Source organism: Amblyomma maculatum, chromosome 6 (genome assembly GCF_055883805.1).
Source record: "Amblyomma maculatum isolate TAMU_Amacu chromosome 6, ASM5588380v1, whole genome shotgun sequence".
In the NCBI taxonomy this organism is placed as follows: domain Eukaryota; kingdom Metazoa; phylum Arthropoda; class Arachnida; order Ixodida; family Ixodidae; genus Amblyomma; species Amblyomma maculatum.
Window position 1 is genome coordinate 109,930,377 of NC_139349.1, and position 17,541 is coordinate 109,947,917.

General features: G+C 45.3%; 1 protein-coding gene across 7 annotated transcripts in view; it reads right to left on the minus strand.

The window, feature by feature from the left end:
- LOC146186570 (uncharacterized) overlaps positions 1-17,541 on the minus strand; it is a 181,568-nt gene that overhangs the window by 64,368 nt on the left and 99,659 nt on the right. For all 7 annotated transcript variants that reach the window (XM_084607282.1, XM_084607279.1, XM_084607277.1 and 4 more), the window contains 4 exons: positions 13,573-14,073; positions 12,113-12,298; positions 11,560-11,672; positions 4,898-4,957 (listed from right to left, as the gene is read on the minus strand). In XM_084607282.1, coding sequence (XP_084463408.1) covers positions 4,898-4,957; positions 11,560-11,672; positions 12,113-12,298; positions 13,573-14,073 — 860 coding nt within the window. The remainder of the gene's footprint in view (positions 1-4,897; positions 4,958-11,559; positions 11,673-12,112; positions 12,299-13,572; positions 14,074-17,541) is intronic.

Consider the following 17,541-nt stretch of genomic DNA (forward strand, 5'->3'; position numbering starts at 1 on the left):
TCGGCCCCTTTCCATTTTCGTCTATGGGTAACAAGTGGATCATCGTGGCCACTGACTACCCTACCCGTTACGCCGAAGCAAGAGTATTACCAAATGGTACCGCGGCCGAAGTCGCCAAATGTTTTGTCGAACAAATTCTCTTGCGACACGGCGCCCCAGAAGTGCTCATCACGGACAGGGGAACGGCGTTTACGGCAGAGTTGACGCAAGCCATTCTGTAATACAGTCACACAAGCCATCGACAAACAACTGCGTACCATCCCTAGACCAATGGCCTTACGGAGCGCCTGAACAAAACGATCGCGGACATGATAGCTATGTACGTCGACACTGAACACAAGACCTGGGACGCCATCTTGCCAGACGTGATCTTCGCATATAACACGGCAGTCCAGGAGACGACCAGAGCGACCCCGTTTAAGCTTGTGTACGGCAGAGAGCCCACGACGACGCTCGACGCAATGATGCCGCACGTAACCAGCGAAGACAACCTTGACGTCGCCGCCTACCTGCAGCGTGCAGAGGACACCCGACGACTCGCACGGCTGCGTATTAAAGACCAACAGCGCACCAACAGCCGACGATACAATTTACGACGACGCCACGCAGAGTGCAATCCAGGAGACCAAGTGTGGGTTTGGACACCAATTCGCCGTCGCGGATTAAGGGGAGACACGGGTCGAAAAACGGCGATTTTCAGTAAAAAAGTCACTTTTGTGATTTTGACTGTTTCAGCAACACTGATCCTTCTTCTTTAATATATAAAAAAATCAGAGCCGAAAACAGTCGCGAAATCATTTAAAAAGTCTGTTAAAGCACGCAAGGTGGCTAAAGAAGGGGCAGATACGACCCATGTTCAAGCGCGTGATGCGTCAAATCGCGGCGTCGCACGCCACTGAAATTTTGCAAGGCGGCAGGCCTATGCTTTTTCTCCCTAAAGCTGGCTTTGCCGCTTCACAAACCCCCAGCAAGTAATAAAAAAAAAAAAGTTTCGCCGCCCAAACCTAGCATTTTCACTGGCCATTTAAATCACGTGGTGCGATTTCGACCACGCCATTGGTTGTCAGTGTGGGAAGCGGCCATAGCTCGTCTGCTCTTCATGCGACGCGTAGCTCGCTGTTACGCTTGCCCGCTAGTTTTCTCTCTGCGTGTTTTCAAAATTTCATGCATCTTCGTGCTCGTCGCTGCGATAGAATCCGAGAAGAAACGTGATTTTCGGTGTCGAAAGTACCGATCAAACCACGCGTTCAAGGGAAGTCACCGGCAAAGTGAATTGGCGTGCAGTGGAGACGTCCGCGGAAGCTAGGCCTAACCTCGGCGGAGGCGACACTTTTGACAGCTCGAAGCCGTCTGGGCACTTAAGTTTCAGTGACAGCTTAGACGATTTCGTCAGTGCATTGGATAAGAAGATAAGGATCTTCGAGTACTTCGAGTGTTGAGGAGACCTAGTACGGCAAATGCCTTTATCGGCGAGATCGGTGCCGCGAACGCACTGGCGAGCGAGCAGCATGTCGGGAGCGCGGACAGTGCTAACTTTCCGTTCGCGAGTTGGCCAAGAAGTGAAAAGGACTCTCGTCGTTTCTAGAGCTGCGTTGCAGCAGTGTAGCATGTGCCACGTCCGTTGTGTCGCAGTCATGCGCGGTGTGCAGCTCCGGTGGACGACGCCCTTCAGCCAGCCCGAGGGAGATTTTTGCCGTGAACGTCAATGCAGGGGTTGCGGCGCTCGCTATTGGTGCTGGATACAATCAACTTTCCCGATTTTGTGTGGTTCTTGGTTTGCCGAAACAAGTGCACCATAAGGAGTTTAATGCCATAACAAAAAATGTGCACCTTGTGGTTACAAAGCAGTGACTGACAGAAGCAAGGTCTCAGCATCACTAACTAGCCAAGAAAGCACGCCTTGAGAATGCTGCTCACAATGTCACTGTGGGAGCAACATATGGTGCTGGTGAATTCTAAAACTGTGCACTGTATCATGATACCCTGGCCTGCATTGTGTGCAATTTTCATGCAGATAGTGCTGCTACAACAGCAATAAACAGCTTTTGTATTTTTAAATCGCATTTTTCTCGAATTCTAATTTTGGGCCGAATATGGGTTTTGTGCACAATATTTTATGTCGTTATTTTAGTTCAATCAACACCAAATTTGGCATGCATAATCTTTAGGATGTGTAGAATGCAAGTATCAAGGTTTAAATGCAATCAGCAATATTTTTGGGCATGCAAATTTAAAAAATTATCTGGTGCTAGCCACTAAAAACAAGGCACCAGATATAAAATTGTCTCAAAACATTGCATGCCAAGGGAAAGTTGCTATGTTGCTTATTTGCACTCAGTGGAGTGTTGGGGACAAGAAGAACTAGTTGGCTCTGCCCTACCATGCTTGCTGCTGTGTACAGCAGCTGCACAAACATGCATTGTTTTTCACTTATGCATGGCATTTAGAATATGAAAACATTAAGCTATTTTAAAACTAAAAGCATATTTAGAAAGAGGAGATCAATCTCTATAAGTGGTGCAATTTTCATTCACCTAGCACCAATATTAAGAAAAAATTCTTTTTGAGTAGCATCTCCCCTTAAGTGAAAAGTTGTTGCGTCGATACTTTGGGCCATACAAAATCCTTCACCGCATCGGACCACTGGACTATGAAGTCATTCCCGACGGAACGTCAGCATCACAACGGTGACGCGCACGCCCAGAAATTGTACATGTTGTACGACTGAAGCCATATTACGCGCGTTAAAGAATCTGTGGTGTTTAAACTTTGCAGTGTTTATGTTTAAGTTTCTTTGTTTTGGAACATTGAGGCGATGTTTTTTTAAGGGGGGAGTAATGCCGCGGAACCTTCAAAACAGTATTGTTTTTTAACAGCCGCCGGCATACAGGCTTATCACTCTGACTCTGAACCGCGTATCAGTTCCGTAATCTTTGTTTGTTAATGCTCGATGTCACGAGTCACACCTTTATCAGTTTGGTTGTAGCGCAAGATGCACAGAGATCTGTCTCGAAGGTTCTGGCCACTCGGGTGTCTTTCCACACTGTTCCAGCCCGTGCTGGTAGCTGTTTGCGACGTTATCTAGATTGTTCTGTGCAGCCTTTAAATTGAGCGCTGACGAGTGTGACGAGCATTCCTTGTCCGACGACCGACGAGCACGTTTGTTGCTTTCGCCGCCGCCGAGTTGCTTATTTCTTTTGCGGGCACAAGTCAGCCCAATAAAGAGTTTCTTCAGTGCAATCATCGACCCTTCATTTATGTCGTCGAATATGTCTGTGCTGCCTGTCTAAAAATTACAACTTCTTTACCATCGGAGCCTGCTGCCTGCTCTCACGAGTTGCAACTAATGTTCTGGATGCCTATGCGCACTATATTGTGCACTGGAACCATTTTAACATGTGGAATTTCACAGCGCTGGCAAATTTAGTGGCGCCGGCTCTTCGGCCGTGCTCTGCTACCGTGGACGTAATTTTCGCTGAACACGGAGCTGTAGCACAAACTTTGAAGGAAAAAAGTGCGACGAAGCTTCAAAACTGGCAAGTGCACCAGCGAGGACACTATTTTGTTGGTAACTAAATCTTATTTGTATGTAACATTTCGGGAAGCGTTGCGACGATCGAAGGCTCGGTTTGTTAATACACAGTGCAAGAAGGAGAGCAAAAGCTTGAGAAACATGTAACGTATTGTGCATTACAAGCGCTCTATGTTTTATTTTCTTCCTTTATGGGCTCCATCGATCGGTAAATTACTCTCTTTTATTTATTTATTTTTTATTTATTTCAGCTGTGGCCATCATTGCGAGTGCGCTGTTGCAATGTTGGCCCCTGAAAAATGCTCACCGGTCGACGCCGCAGGCCGCGCAGGCTCGCTAGCAATCACGGAGTATCCGCTTACGTCATAGTGTGCGTCACTCTACTCCGGCTACATAGTCGGAGGGAACAGTTTGAATTCAGCCGGAGAGAACAAGAAAAAAACCTCGACTTCTTGTCGCAATATCTCAGCAATTATTCGATTTTTTGCTGCCGGATATGCGGAGACAGTGTCACCAAATGTAGTTTATTAGATATTCATAGCATCTTTGGGTGTCTTTAGTGTCCCTTTACAACAGACTAGCAGCAAACGAAACACTTGTTGGTGCACTTCATAACTGAACGTCTAGTCTGACGTAAAGCGTTTGCCTATTTCGACTTGAAATTCAATTGTCGACTCTACTACTTCGATGTTCTTAAGAAGCGCCACTAATTTGGAGTTGATTAATGGGCACGCATATCCATTTTGATTCCATGCCTATGCTGATACATTTCTGAGTGCTGGCCAGTATGTCTTCAGGAAAGATAGATGGCACCGAAGGGCAGCCTTTTCATGTATCTTTTTTGCTTCACTGCCTCCTTGTCAATAGTTTATCAATCTTTGCTTGAGCAATGTTGGGGCTCTTTTTTAACATATTCACGATAGGTACTGTATGGCTTTCCAACACTCTTGAGAAGCATTCTAGTGTGATTGATACCTCTGGCATACAAACCCGTAACGCTTCAAGTATGATTTTTCCTGCCGCAGGCCTGACAAGCATGTCATTGAAAAAGAGGTTCGATGGTGAAGTACCTGCTTGTTTTCGTAGCAAATTCCCTCCAATCACCTGTGGCTCATACCAATTTACTTGCGAACAAATATTTGTTATGCTCCATGCTTCCTTTCCTTACGAAAATTTGATTTGTATTAAGCCCCAGTGCAAGATGCGTTATATTTGATGGCAGATCGAAACAGTCAGATTGGAGCAGTTTTGGAGCAGGGAAAGCAGTTTGGAGCAGAATACAGCAATTGGAGTGAGCGGCACTTCCACCCAGGAAGCATCTCATCACAATGTAAAGCAGCATCAATGTAAAATAGCACAACTTACTTTAACCTTGCCATCTCCACAACAGTCCTCTCCAGAGTATCTTTCACATCATTCTCGTTCCTAAAAACAAAGAGGAAATAAAACACGACTTAAGCCATGCAAAAAGAAAAAAAGAAAGGGTTTTTAAAACTGCACTGCTGGATGTGGTACTGTCACAGAAATAATGCTCCCTGCTTCTACTGCATAACACAGACAAAACAATCGCATTCTAAAAATGTGCATTGCGGAAAGCCAGCTTTACGAGGTAAAAAATGCATATTTTTAATGTCAAATATTTTGAATTGCATTCCTGATAATGAAATTTCAGAAACTAAACTCTGCTCTTCTGTTGATGGTCAATTTTAATTATATTTATATGATTTTGCTCCCTAAAACCGAAAAGTTAGTTATTTAAATTAACAGCTTAATTACTATCTCTATCGTGTACATGTCTGCCTTGCTGTACATCCCTCCTGCAGAGACCGCACCGACATACCTCTCCGAGGATTTCAAATAACCCGCAAACAGTCTAAAAAATAAAAAAAGGAACGCCTCGTACAGTAAAAGCTCGTCAATTCGGATTTCTAGGGACCGTAAGATATGTCCGAATTAACCGAATGTCCAAATTATCGTGAGCACAAAAAAAAAAAAAAACAAAAAAAAAAACATGCACAATTTTATCTCAACATACCTTCATTACTTAAAGTAATCACGGATGCTTGTCCGCTTTCCTGCAGAAACCCGCGCAGATACTATTTTCCTTCGTCCTTCCAGGTGCTCAGCAGCACGCATGCCATCTGCAGTGCCCCAAAAAAATTCCTCTAACACAACGTGGGCCTCTGCTGCTTCCTTCACAGTTCGAGGGGGCCGAGGCTGCTCCTCTCGTAGCCCCTCTTCCTCCTCCGAATCTTCGCCGTGCAGTACGTCCCGGACAATTTCTTCCTCAGTTAGAGAGCTGGCTGTAGCAACGCAGTCATCAATGCTGATGTAATCAGCGAGTGTCACCGCATCCGGCAGCACACCTCCGAAATCCGGGCAGTCATCTGGTCGTCTGGCGACACTTCTGCCACTGTGTCATTGCAGGGCTCAGGCAAAACGAAGCCACTGTGTCGAAAACAGTTAGCGATGACGTGCGCAGGCGTGTTCTTCCAAACGTAGGCAAGAATGTTGACCGCACTCAGAAGATCCACGTCGTACTGCTTACCGACTTCATTGCACAGTAGCATGCGTTGCAGCACGCGCCTGCGGTATTTAGTCTTCACATACTGAATTGTACCTTGGTCCATCGGTTGGAGGGCCGATGTAGTGTTGGGCGGCAAAAAAACAACTTCAATGTTGTTCAGTCCGGTGGCACTGTTATGTGCACTACAGTTGTCAAGGACAATTAACACCTTGCGGTTCTTCGCGGAAAACTGTCGGTCTAACTTTTGTATCCAGCCGTGAAAAATTTCCGATGTCATCCAGGCCTTTTTATTAGCCCGGTACTCCACCTGAAGAGCAGGCACGTTCTTAAAGCACCGTGGCTTTTGTGCCTTTCCAATGACGACAAGTGGCAAGCGCTCTGTCCCTGTCATGTTTGCGGCTAAAAGAACAGTGACTCGTTCTTTACTCCTTTTTCCTCCGATGCAGGGATCTCCTTTTATTATCACAGTCTTGTCAGGCAATGCCTTAAAGAAAAGTGCTGTTTCATCAGCATTAAAAATGTCATTTGGATCATATACTGCGATATGTTCCAGCAGCTGAGCGTTCTTCCAGTTGTTGGCAACATCTTCGTTGACAGCACCTCTTTCGCCGCACACAGTCTTGAAAACGAGACCATGTCTGTCTCTAAAGCACGCATACCACCCTTCTGACACTTTGAATCCATCGATATGCATCATCAGTGCAAACCTCTCGGCCTGGGCCATGATGAGGGGTCCACTCAATGGGAGGTTTGCCTCACGAGAGTTGACCACCCACCAAAGCAAGGCTTCTTCCAACTCCGGATGAGCTGCTGTTCGCAGACGCTTTTTTGACGCTTGGAACTTCTCGCTTTCGAATGCCTGAAGAATCTGTTCATTTTTTACACGTGCTTAAAGTACTCCTTTTAACGTCATACTTTTTTCATTGCCTCTTGTCGGGAGAGCCCGTTCTTAAGGGCCCACAAAATTTCCACTTTGGTAGCCAAGTCCTTGGCCTCGTAGCTCTTCGGCCGTTTCGCCGGTGTTGCCATCGGGGGCGAGTGCGGTGATACCAGCGCACAACAGAGAAGCAATGAGCCGCACTAATGCGAGCAGTCTTCAATACAACAGCGTAGCGCACCGACAGCAGCAAAACGACAAAATGGCACCGCCAGTAACATCGACTCGTGAAAAAACAAGAAAAAGCGCCCATCCAGCCACAAGTCGAGCCAAGTTGATTAATTGATGTCCATGGCGATGCTGCTTTTGGGTATCGCTATTGCGCCGCGTTCGTCTTATTTTCGTTTTCGAGCCTCGGTAGCTGCCCGAAGTTGTCCGAATTATTCTTTGTGCGGTCAAATCCGTCCGAATTAACGAGAGTTTCGTCCCATAGACTTCTATACAATATTCTGGGGACCAGGCGCGAAGGTCGAATTATCAGATTTTCCAAATTAACGGGAGTCGAATTAACGAGCTTTTACTGTATAGGAAAAAGAGGGAGAGGGAGCCAAAAGTGCCCCCTATGACATAAAGCTGGAACCACAGAGTAAACTACTATGTGCAGTAAAGACATGTCTCTACTTTCAAGCCGAACCTAAGCATGGCCATGCAGATTGCTTTCGTGTTAACTCCAGGTTAGTGAATTTTTTTTTTTACCCCCACTGACTGCCTGTGAAACACAGAATGAAATTTCCACGTGCAACCTTCGACAAGCACATCCCCACCAACTGCCTGTGAAACACAGAATGAAATTTCAACGTGCATCCTTCAACAAGCACACCCCCACTGACTGCCTGTGAAACACAGTATGAAATTTCAATGTGCATCCTTCGACAAGCAGAGAGCAATCATAACGCAGAGCAATAAACGTAAGAATACCCTTCATGGATCACTGCCTTGTCGTGGCGGAGAGGCTTGCGAAACTCGATGAAGTCGTGAGCTCTGCTGTGTAGGGCCACCCAAGAAAGACAGGTCACGGCAGAGAGTTCTGACAAAATGTGATTCACTGGAGAAGGTAATGGCAACCCACTCCTGTATTTCCTGCCAAGAAAACCCTATGGCCAGTCACAATACCATTAACGATATGGCGCCGGAAGATGAGCCCCCCAGGTTGGAAGGCGTCCCACATGTTACTGGGGATGAACAAAGGGCGATTCCTAGTAGCTCCAGGACGAATGAAGCGGCTGGGCTAAAGCCAAAAGGATGCTCAGTTGTGGATGTGTCGGGAAGCGACCGGAAAGTCCGATGTTGCAAGGAGATATATCACATAGCAAGATGGAATGCAAGATCTATGACGCAAGGTAAACTGGATGTCGTCAAGCGAGAAATGGACAGATTGAACATTGATATTTTGGGTATCAGCGAGCTCAAGTGGACCGGAATGGGAGAATTTAACTCCGGCGACCATTATGTCTTTTATTGTGGGCACGAATCCAGGAGAAGGAATGGGGTCGCTCTCATAGTAAACAGAAGAATGGGCAAAGCAGTGCTAGGGTACAACCCCAAAAACGACCGAATGATTTCACTTCGGATCCAAGGTCACCCTTTCAACATAACAGTTATCCAAGTCTATGCACCGACCACTACTGCTGAAGAAGCTGACGTTGAGAGATTTTATGCGGACCTACAATGCCTTTTAGACCACACCCCATCATCAGCCGTTGTTTTTCTCATAGGAGACTGGAATGCTAAGGTCGATGTGAAGAAATATCCGGAATTATAGGCAAGTTCGGTCTTGGCGAGCCAAATGAAGCTGGGCAGAGGCTAGTAGAGTTTTGTCAAGAAAACAACCCGACCATAGCGAATACTGATTCTCAACAGCACAAGAGGCGCCTGTATACATGGACTTCACCGGACGGTCTGTACAGGAATCAGATCGATTATATTCTTTGCCGGCAGAGATGGAGAAGCGCTATGCAAGCAGTAAAAACAAGGCCTGGGGCCGATTGTGGCTCCGATCATCAGCTTCTTGTTGCCAAAATTAAGCTTCGATTGAGGAAAACGCAGAAAACTAGAAGGCCTTTCAGGTATGATCTGGATCAAATTCCATTAGAATATGCTGTGGAAGTGAGGAATCGATTTCAAGAATTAGATCTAGAAGACAGAGAGCTCGAAGAGATGTGGACTGATGTTCGTGATATAATACAAGAAGTTGCTACTAATGTAGTTCCAAAGCAAAAGAAATGCAAGAAAGCAAACTGGTTATCTGAAGAGGCTTTGCAAATAGCTGAGGAAAGGAGGATGGCAAAAGTTATGGGGGAAAGAGAAAGATACAAGGTTCTCAATGCGGATTTTCAGAAAATAGCAAGGAGAGATAAGAATGCCTTCCTGAACATACAGTGCCAAGCAGTTGAGGACAACAGCCAATTAAGGAACACAAGAGCTCTGTATAAGACAATCAAATATATCAAAGGAAGCTTCTGTGCTAAGCTGGGCGTGATAAAGGACAAACGAGGCAAGGACCTCACTGAAGCCTCAGAGATAAAGAAGAGGTGGCAGGAATACACAGAAGAACTGTACAAGAAGGACCCGAATGTGCAAACCCAACATAAGACTGTTGTGATTACTGATCTCGAGCCCGGCATCCTGAAGAGTAAAGTTGAATGGGCCTTAGCCAGCCTTGCTAAGAACAAAGCTAGCGGAATTGATGGCATTCCAGCTGAGTTGCTTCAAAACCTCAACCATGACGCTGTTAACATTCTGCATACATTATGTCAGAAGATTTGGACAACCCTGCAGTGGCCACAGGATTGGAGGAGGTCAGTTTACATCCCCATTCCAAAGAAAGGCAGTGCCAAAGATTGTTCCAACTGCCGCACGATCGCGCTTATTTTGCATGCTAGCAAAGTGATGTTGAAAATCCTCCAAGATAGGCTGCAGCAGTATGTGGATCGGGAGCTTCCGGACGTGCAAGCTGGGTTTCGCAAGGGCAGAGGAACTAGAGACCAAATTGCCAACCTTCGCTGGATCATGGAAAAAGCAAGAGAGTTCCAGAAACCCATCTACTTCTGCTTTATTGATTATGCGAAAGCGTTTGACTGCGTAGATCACAGCAGATTGTGGCAAGCTCTCCAAGAGATGGGAGTTCCAATTCACCTCATCTGTCTCCTCAGGAACCTGTATGGAGGACAAGAGGCCACAGTCAGAACTGGGCATGGTCTTACTGATTGGTTTTCGATTGAGAAAGGAGTGAGGCAAGGCTGCATACTGTCGCCCTGCCTATTTAACCTATATGCAGAGTGCATCATGAGGAAGGCCGGCCTGGACGAGTCTTCAGCTGGAGTGAAGATTGCTGGAAAACGTATCAACAACCTTAGATATGCGGATGATACCACATTAATGGCAGAAAGTGAAGTGGAACTCAAGAGACTTCTGATGCGCGTACAAGAAGAGAGTGAGAAGTTTGGGCTTAAACTGAACATTAAAAAGACAAAGATCATGGCGTATTGCCCTATCAAGTCCTGGAGCATCAATGGACAAGAAGTGGAAGCTGTGACAGATTTTCTCTTCTTGGGCTTCAAGATTACCTCGGAAGGAGACTGCAGCCATGAAATTAGGAGACGCTTGCTTCTGGGAAAGAGAGCAATGGTTAGCCTTGACCGCCTAGTAAAGAGCAGAGACATTAGTCTGCCAACCAAGATCTGTATAACTCGTGCTATGGTCTTTCCAGTTGTGATGTATGGATGCGAGAGTTGGACTGTGAAAAAGGCTGACCGCCGAAGAATTGACACATTTGAATTGTGGTGCTGGCGAAGACTCTTGAGAGTTCCTTGGACTGCCAGAAGATCAAATCAGTCGACATCGTCGACCATAAACCCTGAATGCTCATTGGAGGGTCAAATTCTAAAGTTAAAGCTCAGTTACTTTGGTCATCTGATGAGAAGAGAGGAGTCGCTGGAGAAAACTTTGATGTTGGGAAAGGTTGAGGGTCACAGGAGAAGGTGTAGGCAGCGAACGTGATGGTTAGATGGCATCCTCAAGGCACTGCAGATGAAGTTATGTGATGTTAGGAAGATAGTGAGAGACCGAAAAGCGTGGCGTGGTCCATAGGGTCACGAAGAGTCGGACACGACTGAACGACTGAACTGAACTGAACCAGTAGAAAGTTGAGTGTAAATAACACTGCACCATACAAGAGGCCCCATCACCCAATTTACTGCCGCATCCTCCTTTCAACAGTGTTATGTGCACTGCATACTGCTCTTCCCAGGTTTAGTTGCAGAAAAAACAACCCTATTCAACATAAGAGACTTGTAGCCGAGGATTGCGGATTATTTCGACTGCCTGGGATTCTGTAATGTTTGCTAACACTGCACAGTACACCAGCATCACCGTATCCTGCCTCCACCGAAACACGGCTGCCATGGCTGGGACTGGACTGTGGCACCAGAAGTAAAATTCCAAATCCACTGGACCACTGTAACCGGCGGGTAGTCAACCTTTTTCGGAGATGAGTGAAAAAATATCCACATGCCTAGCTTTTTTTTTGTTTGTTTTTCATACAACGAAGAAACCAAAACAAACCTGCTGGCTTTTAGCTGCTGGACTTCCTCTTTGAGCTTCATTCGTTCCTGCTGCAGTCTTTTTATCTCAGCCTCCATCTCAGTTTTTGCCTTCTTCTGGTTCTGTCTTTCAGTCTAGAATGAACCCAAGAAAAAAGGTGATAATGCAATCAGCAAAAACAACCTTGCAAAGCAGTGCTTTTGTTATAACAAAATCATCCAGCCCAATTACACACAAACAATTACAAAAAAAAAAAAAAAACACCAAAGAGGCTATGTCCTTTATGTCCGCGTATGAGAATGAAATGACTGAAATCGGTTCACACTTGCAAAGAATCACAAATGAACATTCCCACAGCAGTTCCTTTTGGAGACAACAGTGATCGACAAGAGCTTAGGAAAGAGTGAAATTCACAAAGATGCAGTTTCTGCCGTTTTACCTTTTACGCACTGCTTTCCACCGAGTGTAGGTAAAGCTCCCAAAACATGCCCACCTTTCAGCATCATAACAAGCGACCTACTCACATTAGCCAATAGTGACTGTTATACGTGCAAGACTATCGGCTCTAAAGTACCTGCACTTCAGCTCTCAATTCTTCCATTTTTTCCTTATTGTTCTTGTTCTCCAGTGCATGCTTCCTCTGCAACTGGGCCGAGTTGTCCAGGGCACTCTCAAGCTTCTCCTTGAGGCGAGAGTTTTCACACTCGAGCTCCTCACTCCGTTCTCTCAGTGCAACTAACTCCTCTGCATCTGCATTTGCCTGGAACAAAAAAAGCCGGGTGGCACTTAGCATCATCAAAAATGCATTACAGGCCAGAAGCTGTGCAAGATTCTCATCTATCTTGTAACCATGGGCAGGACACGAAGTTTCTCTCTCCAGGGCATATTATATTAAAGATAGTGGCATTCTTTTCAGCCTGTCACTAGCCTCCTCGCTCGACTTTTTCTCTGACAGCAACCACGCGATGCCTTTCACAAGCTGGCAGTGCTTTTATTTTGCATAGGAAAAAGCTCCGATCTGCAGTGTGTGCACAATATGCGCCCAGGAGGATGCACAGGCAGCTGCACAAAGGATTGATTATTAATTATTATTATTTATTAATTCTCTACCAGGTCATTATCCTTTTAACGCAATAGCGTCGAAGGCCTCATTACCCAAAGTAACAGGCGTCAGCGCTGTGAGCAAAGAATCACAGGCATGGCACTGGCAGATGGTAGCTGGCAGCTCACATGGCCAAGCATAGATTCTTCAATTGTTTGCGAGACTTAAAGAGATCACATAATATCGCATGAAGTTGACAGGAGCTGCCAACTTGGGTCGCTTATTTCAGGTGGAAAGGTGGAATAAGGATCGACCTGTTCTGGTTTTACAGTCAAAAGGTGGTGGTGATGTCAAAGTCAAGCCTAGGTTGCTTGAGGGATGAAGAAACAGCGAAAAATTCATGAAGAACCTTAGTATCATGCAGCAGTACTACTTACAACACGTGCAAAAGCATGCGAATCAAACAAAAAAAAAAAAGTCACAAAAATGCGGTTCAAATACTCTCCCCTCACTTAACCAGCCAAAGGACGAGACACAGGAAAGAAGAGGACAGGACAAGGCTGGACTAGCAACTGAATGTTTATTGATCAGAAGAAAACAACTAAGACTCCTTCTGATCAATAAACATTCAGTTGCTAGTCCAGCCTTGTCCTGTCCTCTTCTTTCCTGTGTCTCGTCCTTTGGCTGGTTAAGTATGAACCCCTACCAACGTGCCCAGTCGTCAACCTTGTTGTCTCCCCTCACCCCCCTCCTGAAATTCTTCACAGCAAATAAGAGGATTGGCAGGCATGCGATGCCAGGAATAACACAACTGCATCCATCACTCAATTGATGCTTTTCAATCACTTCATGGCTTAAGCTTTCCACCTTTTTTTTCTGCATATGTGACAGCAAAAAAAAGGAAAGCAACTGCCCTTTCTTGCGACCAAATGCAAGAACACGCGAAATTTCAAATTTGCAAAAGGACCCAAAAATTTGCCAGCAACACGCACCTCTTCAACTTGGACGCTGATGTCGTGCATCGTGGACTTGTTGACAAGCCTACAATATTGGAGGCCGCCGTTTATCATGCTCAGCAAGCTCGGCACCAGCGGATTGTTGAAGGCATTGATGCCCACAACGACAGACTCGCCCAGCTGCTTTGGAGGTAACCCGACCAGCAACCTCTGGGCGACCACCTCCCGGCCCGCGCCGGCACGTGCTGTCGCCGTCAGTGGCATTGGTTCCTTTTCTGCCAGTGAGATATCTGGCTGCTGCGCACTCTCCTGCGGGAGAGCCATCGACTGCTGAGGCAGCTCGAAAGCCTTGGCATTGGGATTCAAGCTGCAGCTGGGGTCAGCTGTCGAGTTGCTGCTCACAGTCTCTGCAGAGCCGGTAGCATTCTCAATGGTACCGACTGCTTCGATGTACTGCGATGGCTCTTCGAGCCCAGTGGCTTCCACTTCTTCATATTCTTCTTCCTCATCAGTCCCCTCGCATTCTTCCTCATCGTCCTGGAAACGGAGATTGAGATTAAGGAGGTCTGTGTTCATCAGCATCGAAATGAGAACAACCACACAAGTTCAAAAGAAAGCTGTACAGCTTCCTCAGAAACTCTGCAGTTGAAAATCCATTGTAATCCGAGGTTCAGAGCAGGGATTATAGTATTTCTGGGGCAGTCATTCTGCCAGCTAAGCTAACAAAAAATGCTAACGAGACTGAACTACCACGGAGGACATCTTTATACACACTGGAGTAAAGCTAATTCGGAACTAGAATACACAATGTTTCATGCTCTGTTCTTTAACTGAAACCAATACACGAAATGACGTGCAACACTCATCACGCCGGAATGCAGCTTTCTTCCTAGACACCATTCTATTCAGGTTTTTAAAGCTTGCCTTCTTATCGCCCAATGCAAGCTGTCATAACTATTAGTTGGTTCATTGCAGACAAACTGTGAAGGCAAGGGGCAAGGAAAAGAACAAAGTACCTTGCACATCAATTTGGTGCAAAACCACGGTTTTGTTTATATCAAGAGATAAGAAAGAAAGGGGGGTTGTTGAAGCTTTTCACATTTTGAAAACTGGTGTGAAATGTATCAGTCCTCCAGCTAATTCGCTTTACTCGAATGAAATGGCAATTTTGGAAGGCCACTTGTAAATTTTCTGGTGTCTTCCATGCCCCAACCTTAGTTGTTAACTGTTTTTCAGGTCTGGAATTTGTTTCATGGTATTATGTTGACCTTTACAACTGTTCATTGTTATTTCCAATCCAGTCATTGTTTCTGACAATTCTTTTTTACCTGGTTTTAATGTTCACCGCAATAACTGTTCCTTGTTTTTCCATTTTGCCATTGTTCTCTTACCTTATAGGATTTCTTCTCTGCTTTTAATATTCACATTTACTTTTCAGCTCCGTTAATGCCATCACGCCACCATTGTTTTTCCATACAGCTACACAATGTTTTACAACCTTACCACTGTTTTCGACTCTTTCATCTGCATTGTCTTTACTCATCCCATAAAGTTAAAGAAAATTACCATAGCATTCTTACATTTTATTACTTCTTGTGTGAATGACAGCAGTAGCTGCATGCCTCGGTTCCTCACATATATAGGGACCGGGCGCCCGTTGTATGGCGCCACCATCGCCTCGGCGGAACAGAGCAGCGGAATGCTGAGGCAGCTGAGCGGCGCAGTCATGTCCGTTCTGCGAGGCGTTTTTCAGCATTTCCCTACCCGTCGTTTTGCGGTGTGGCTTTGAGCTGCTTTGAGTAATCGCAAGGAGTATTTTTTGACTGGGAAATCTTGAAAAAGGAAAGGGCCGTCCTTGGCAGGGCGTGCATTTTTTTTTTGTTTTTTTTTTTTAAACCGCCCAGTGCAAGGTATTTCTGTTATATACTCTAAAATGCCGCGCGCGTGATTTCACCATGCACTAGGAACACCCTCGTTAGGCACTTAAGAAGACTTCGAACATGGGAATTATGCCTGCGCTGCGCTTTCATCTTATATTAGGTCTAGTCAAAACCTGCCTGAAGATCAAATACCGCCGAGCCGTGTAGCCGTGGCGCCGTAGTAGCGGTAGCTGTAATGGTCAGCATTCATGTAAAATGAAAAATATGCTGCACCTGTCTTTTTTGGTAATAGCTAGGCTCAAACGATTCAGAGTAGAATAATAGCAAATGACATTTCAGTTTCAACCTTGCAACGAGAGCTGTAAAAGGAGAAAAACAAGCAAGGCAAAAGTAGGATCCTATTTATGGTTGAGGACAACCCAGAGGGTTATGGAACGAAAAATGGTAGGGGTAACATTAAGAGATAGAAAGCGTGCAGAGTGGGTCAGAGAAATAACTCAAGTTAACGACATTCTAGTGGAAATTAAGAAGAAGAAATAGACATGGGCAGGACATGTAGTGCGAAGAGAGGATAACCAATGGTCGCTGAGGGTAACAAACTGGATTCCAAGGGAAGGAAAGCGTAGCAGGGGGCGGCAGAAAGTTAGGTGGGCGGATGAGATTAAGAAGTTTGCAGGGGTCAAGTGGATGCAGCTAGCACAGAACCGGGTTAAGTGGAGAAATATGGGAGAGGCCTTCGCCCTGCAGTGGGGATCATCAGGCTGATGATGATGATGATTTATGGTTGGAAAAGCAAACACACATACTTCGAGGACTTCCTGCACAATTACGCTACAATAGCTCACTGAACCCGGCCTTGAGACTATCAAACTTAATCCTAATATAAGCCAAATGAGTAATACCACCTCAGCATCATTTTTACATATACGAATGCTCTTGTTAAACACGTCTGAGCTGACACATAATTGACTTAGAAAATATTATATTCTAAATACCTTTCTTTCAATGTGCTGCGGCGGTTGTGAAAAGAAAAAGATTAAACGTCCTGCTATCAGCAGCCCTATTTTTTCGGACGCTTGCCATGATAGAAAGATCTTGGTAGTATTTGGCTTTTGCTTATTTAGGCGTTCTCTCAGCGCAGGAAGTTCAATGCGATTGACCGCAGCTGCCTTGAACATTTGAAGGCAGTAGTCCAATACCGTCAAACTGTTAAATACAATCGAAAACACACACACACACACACACACACACACACACACACACACACACACACACACACACACACACACACACACACACACACACAGTGTGAGGTGTTGTAAGATAAGCAACTGACAACTAAGAGAGCGTTCTATTGTTAAATGAATCCCTCTGATGGCTGGTTCGCTAAGGTGTTCTACTTTCTCAGCGTACCACGAACTTGCGGGGCCGATACCTGACCTCGATACCTGATGAGTGTGAGGGAACACGACCATGTAGGTAGTTTTCTATTTGCACATAAAGGAATCCGGATAACTGAAAGCCATTCCTTTTACAACTTTTTCACTGCAGCTTGCCGGACAGCCGCAAAATCTGTTTACATTGGCCATAGAAACAATTTCTGAGAGAGGTAAAACGATCTCGTCTTACTACGCCACAATCAGGAAATCTCATGCCTGCTAAAGCGCCAATGAGAAACATGTATTTAGGCGGGCTGGGAAATGGGCGCTGCTGAGAAAATACGTAAACCTGTGTAAGGTGCAATGTGAATGCGAAAAAAAAAATTGCTACATGGCCTTCGAAATTAAAAAAAAAGAAATGCTACGTTTATGCTCGTTTCCACGAACTGTATTTTTTTCTTGTTCGACTTTTATATGAAGCAGACAGCAGATTGAGCTCTGAAATAAGTTATTTTATTAGGCGAGAGGGACATGCCACAAACAAATGTTAACAAATTCTAAGAGTATCAATGCAGAGCTCTCAGCAGAATTTCTGGTGGACAAATGAAGAGAGGAAAAATGACAAGATCATGGTAATAGGAATTGTTTATGTCTCCTATCTGCTCTTTCTGTTAAGAGAAAAGAGTAAATTATCTATGACTATGTCAGCGAAAGTATCTGCACAAACATTGTCTCTCCTTATCACT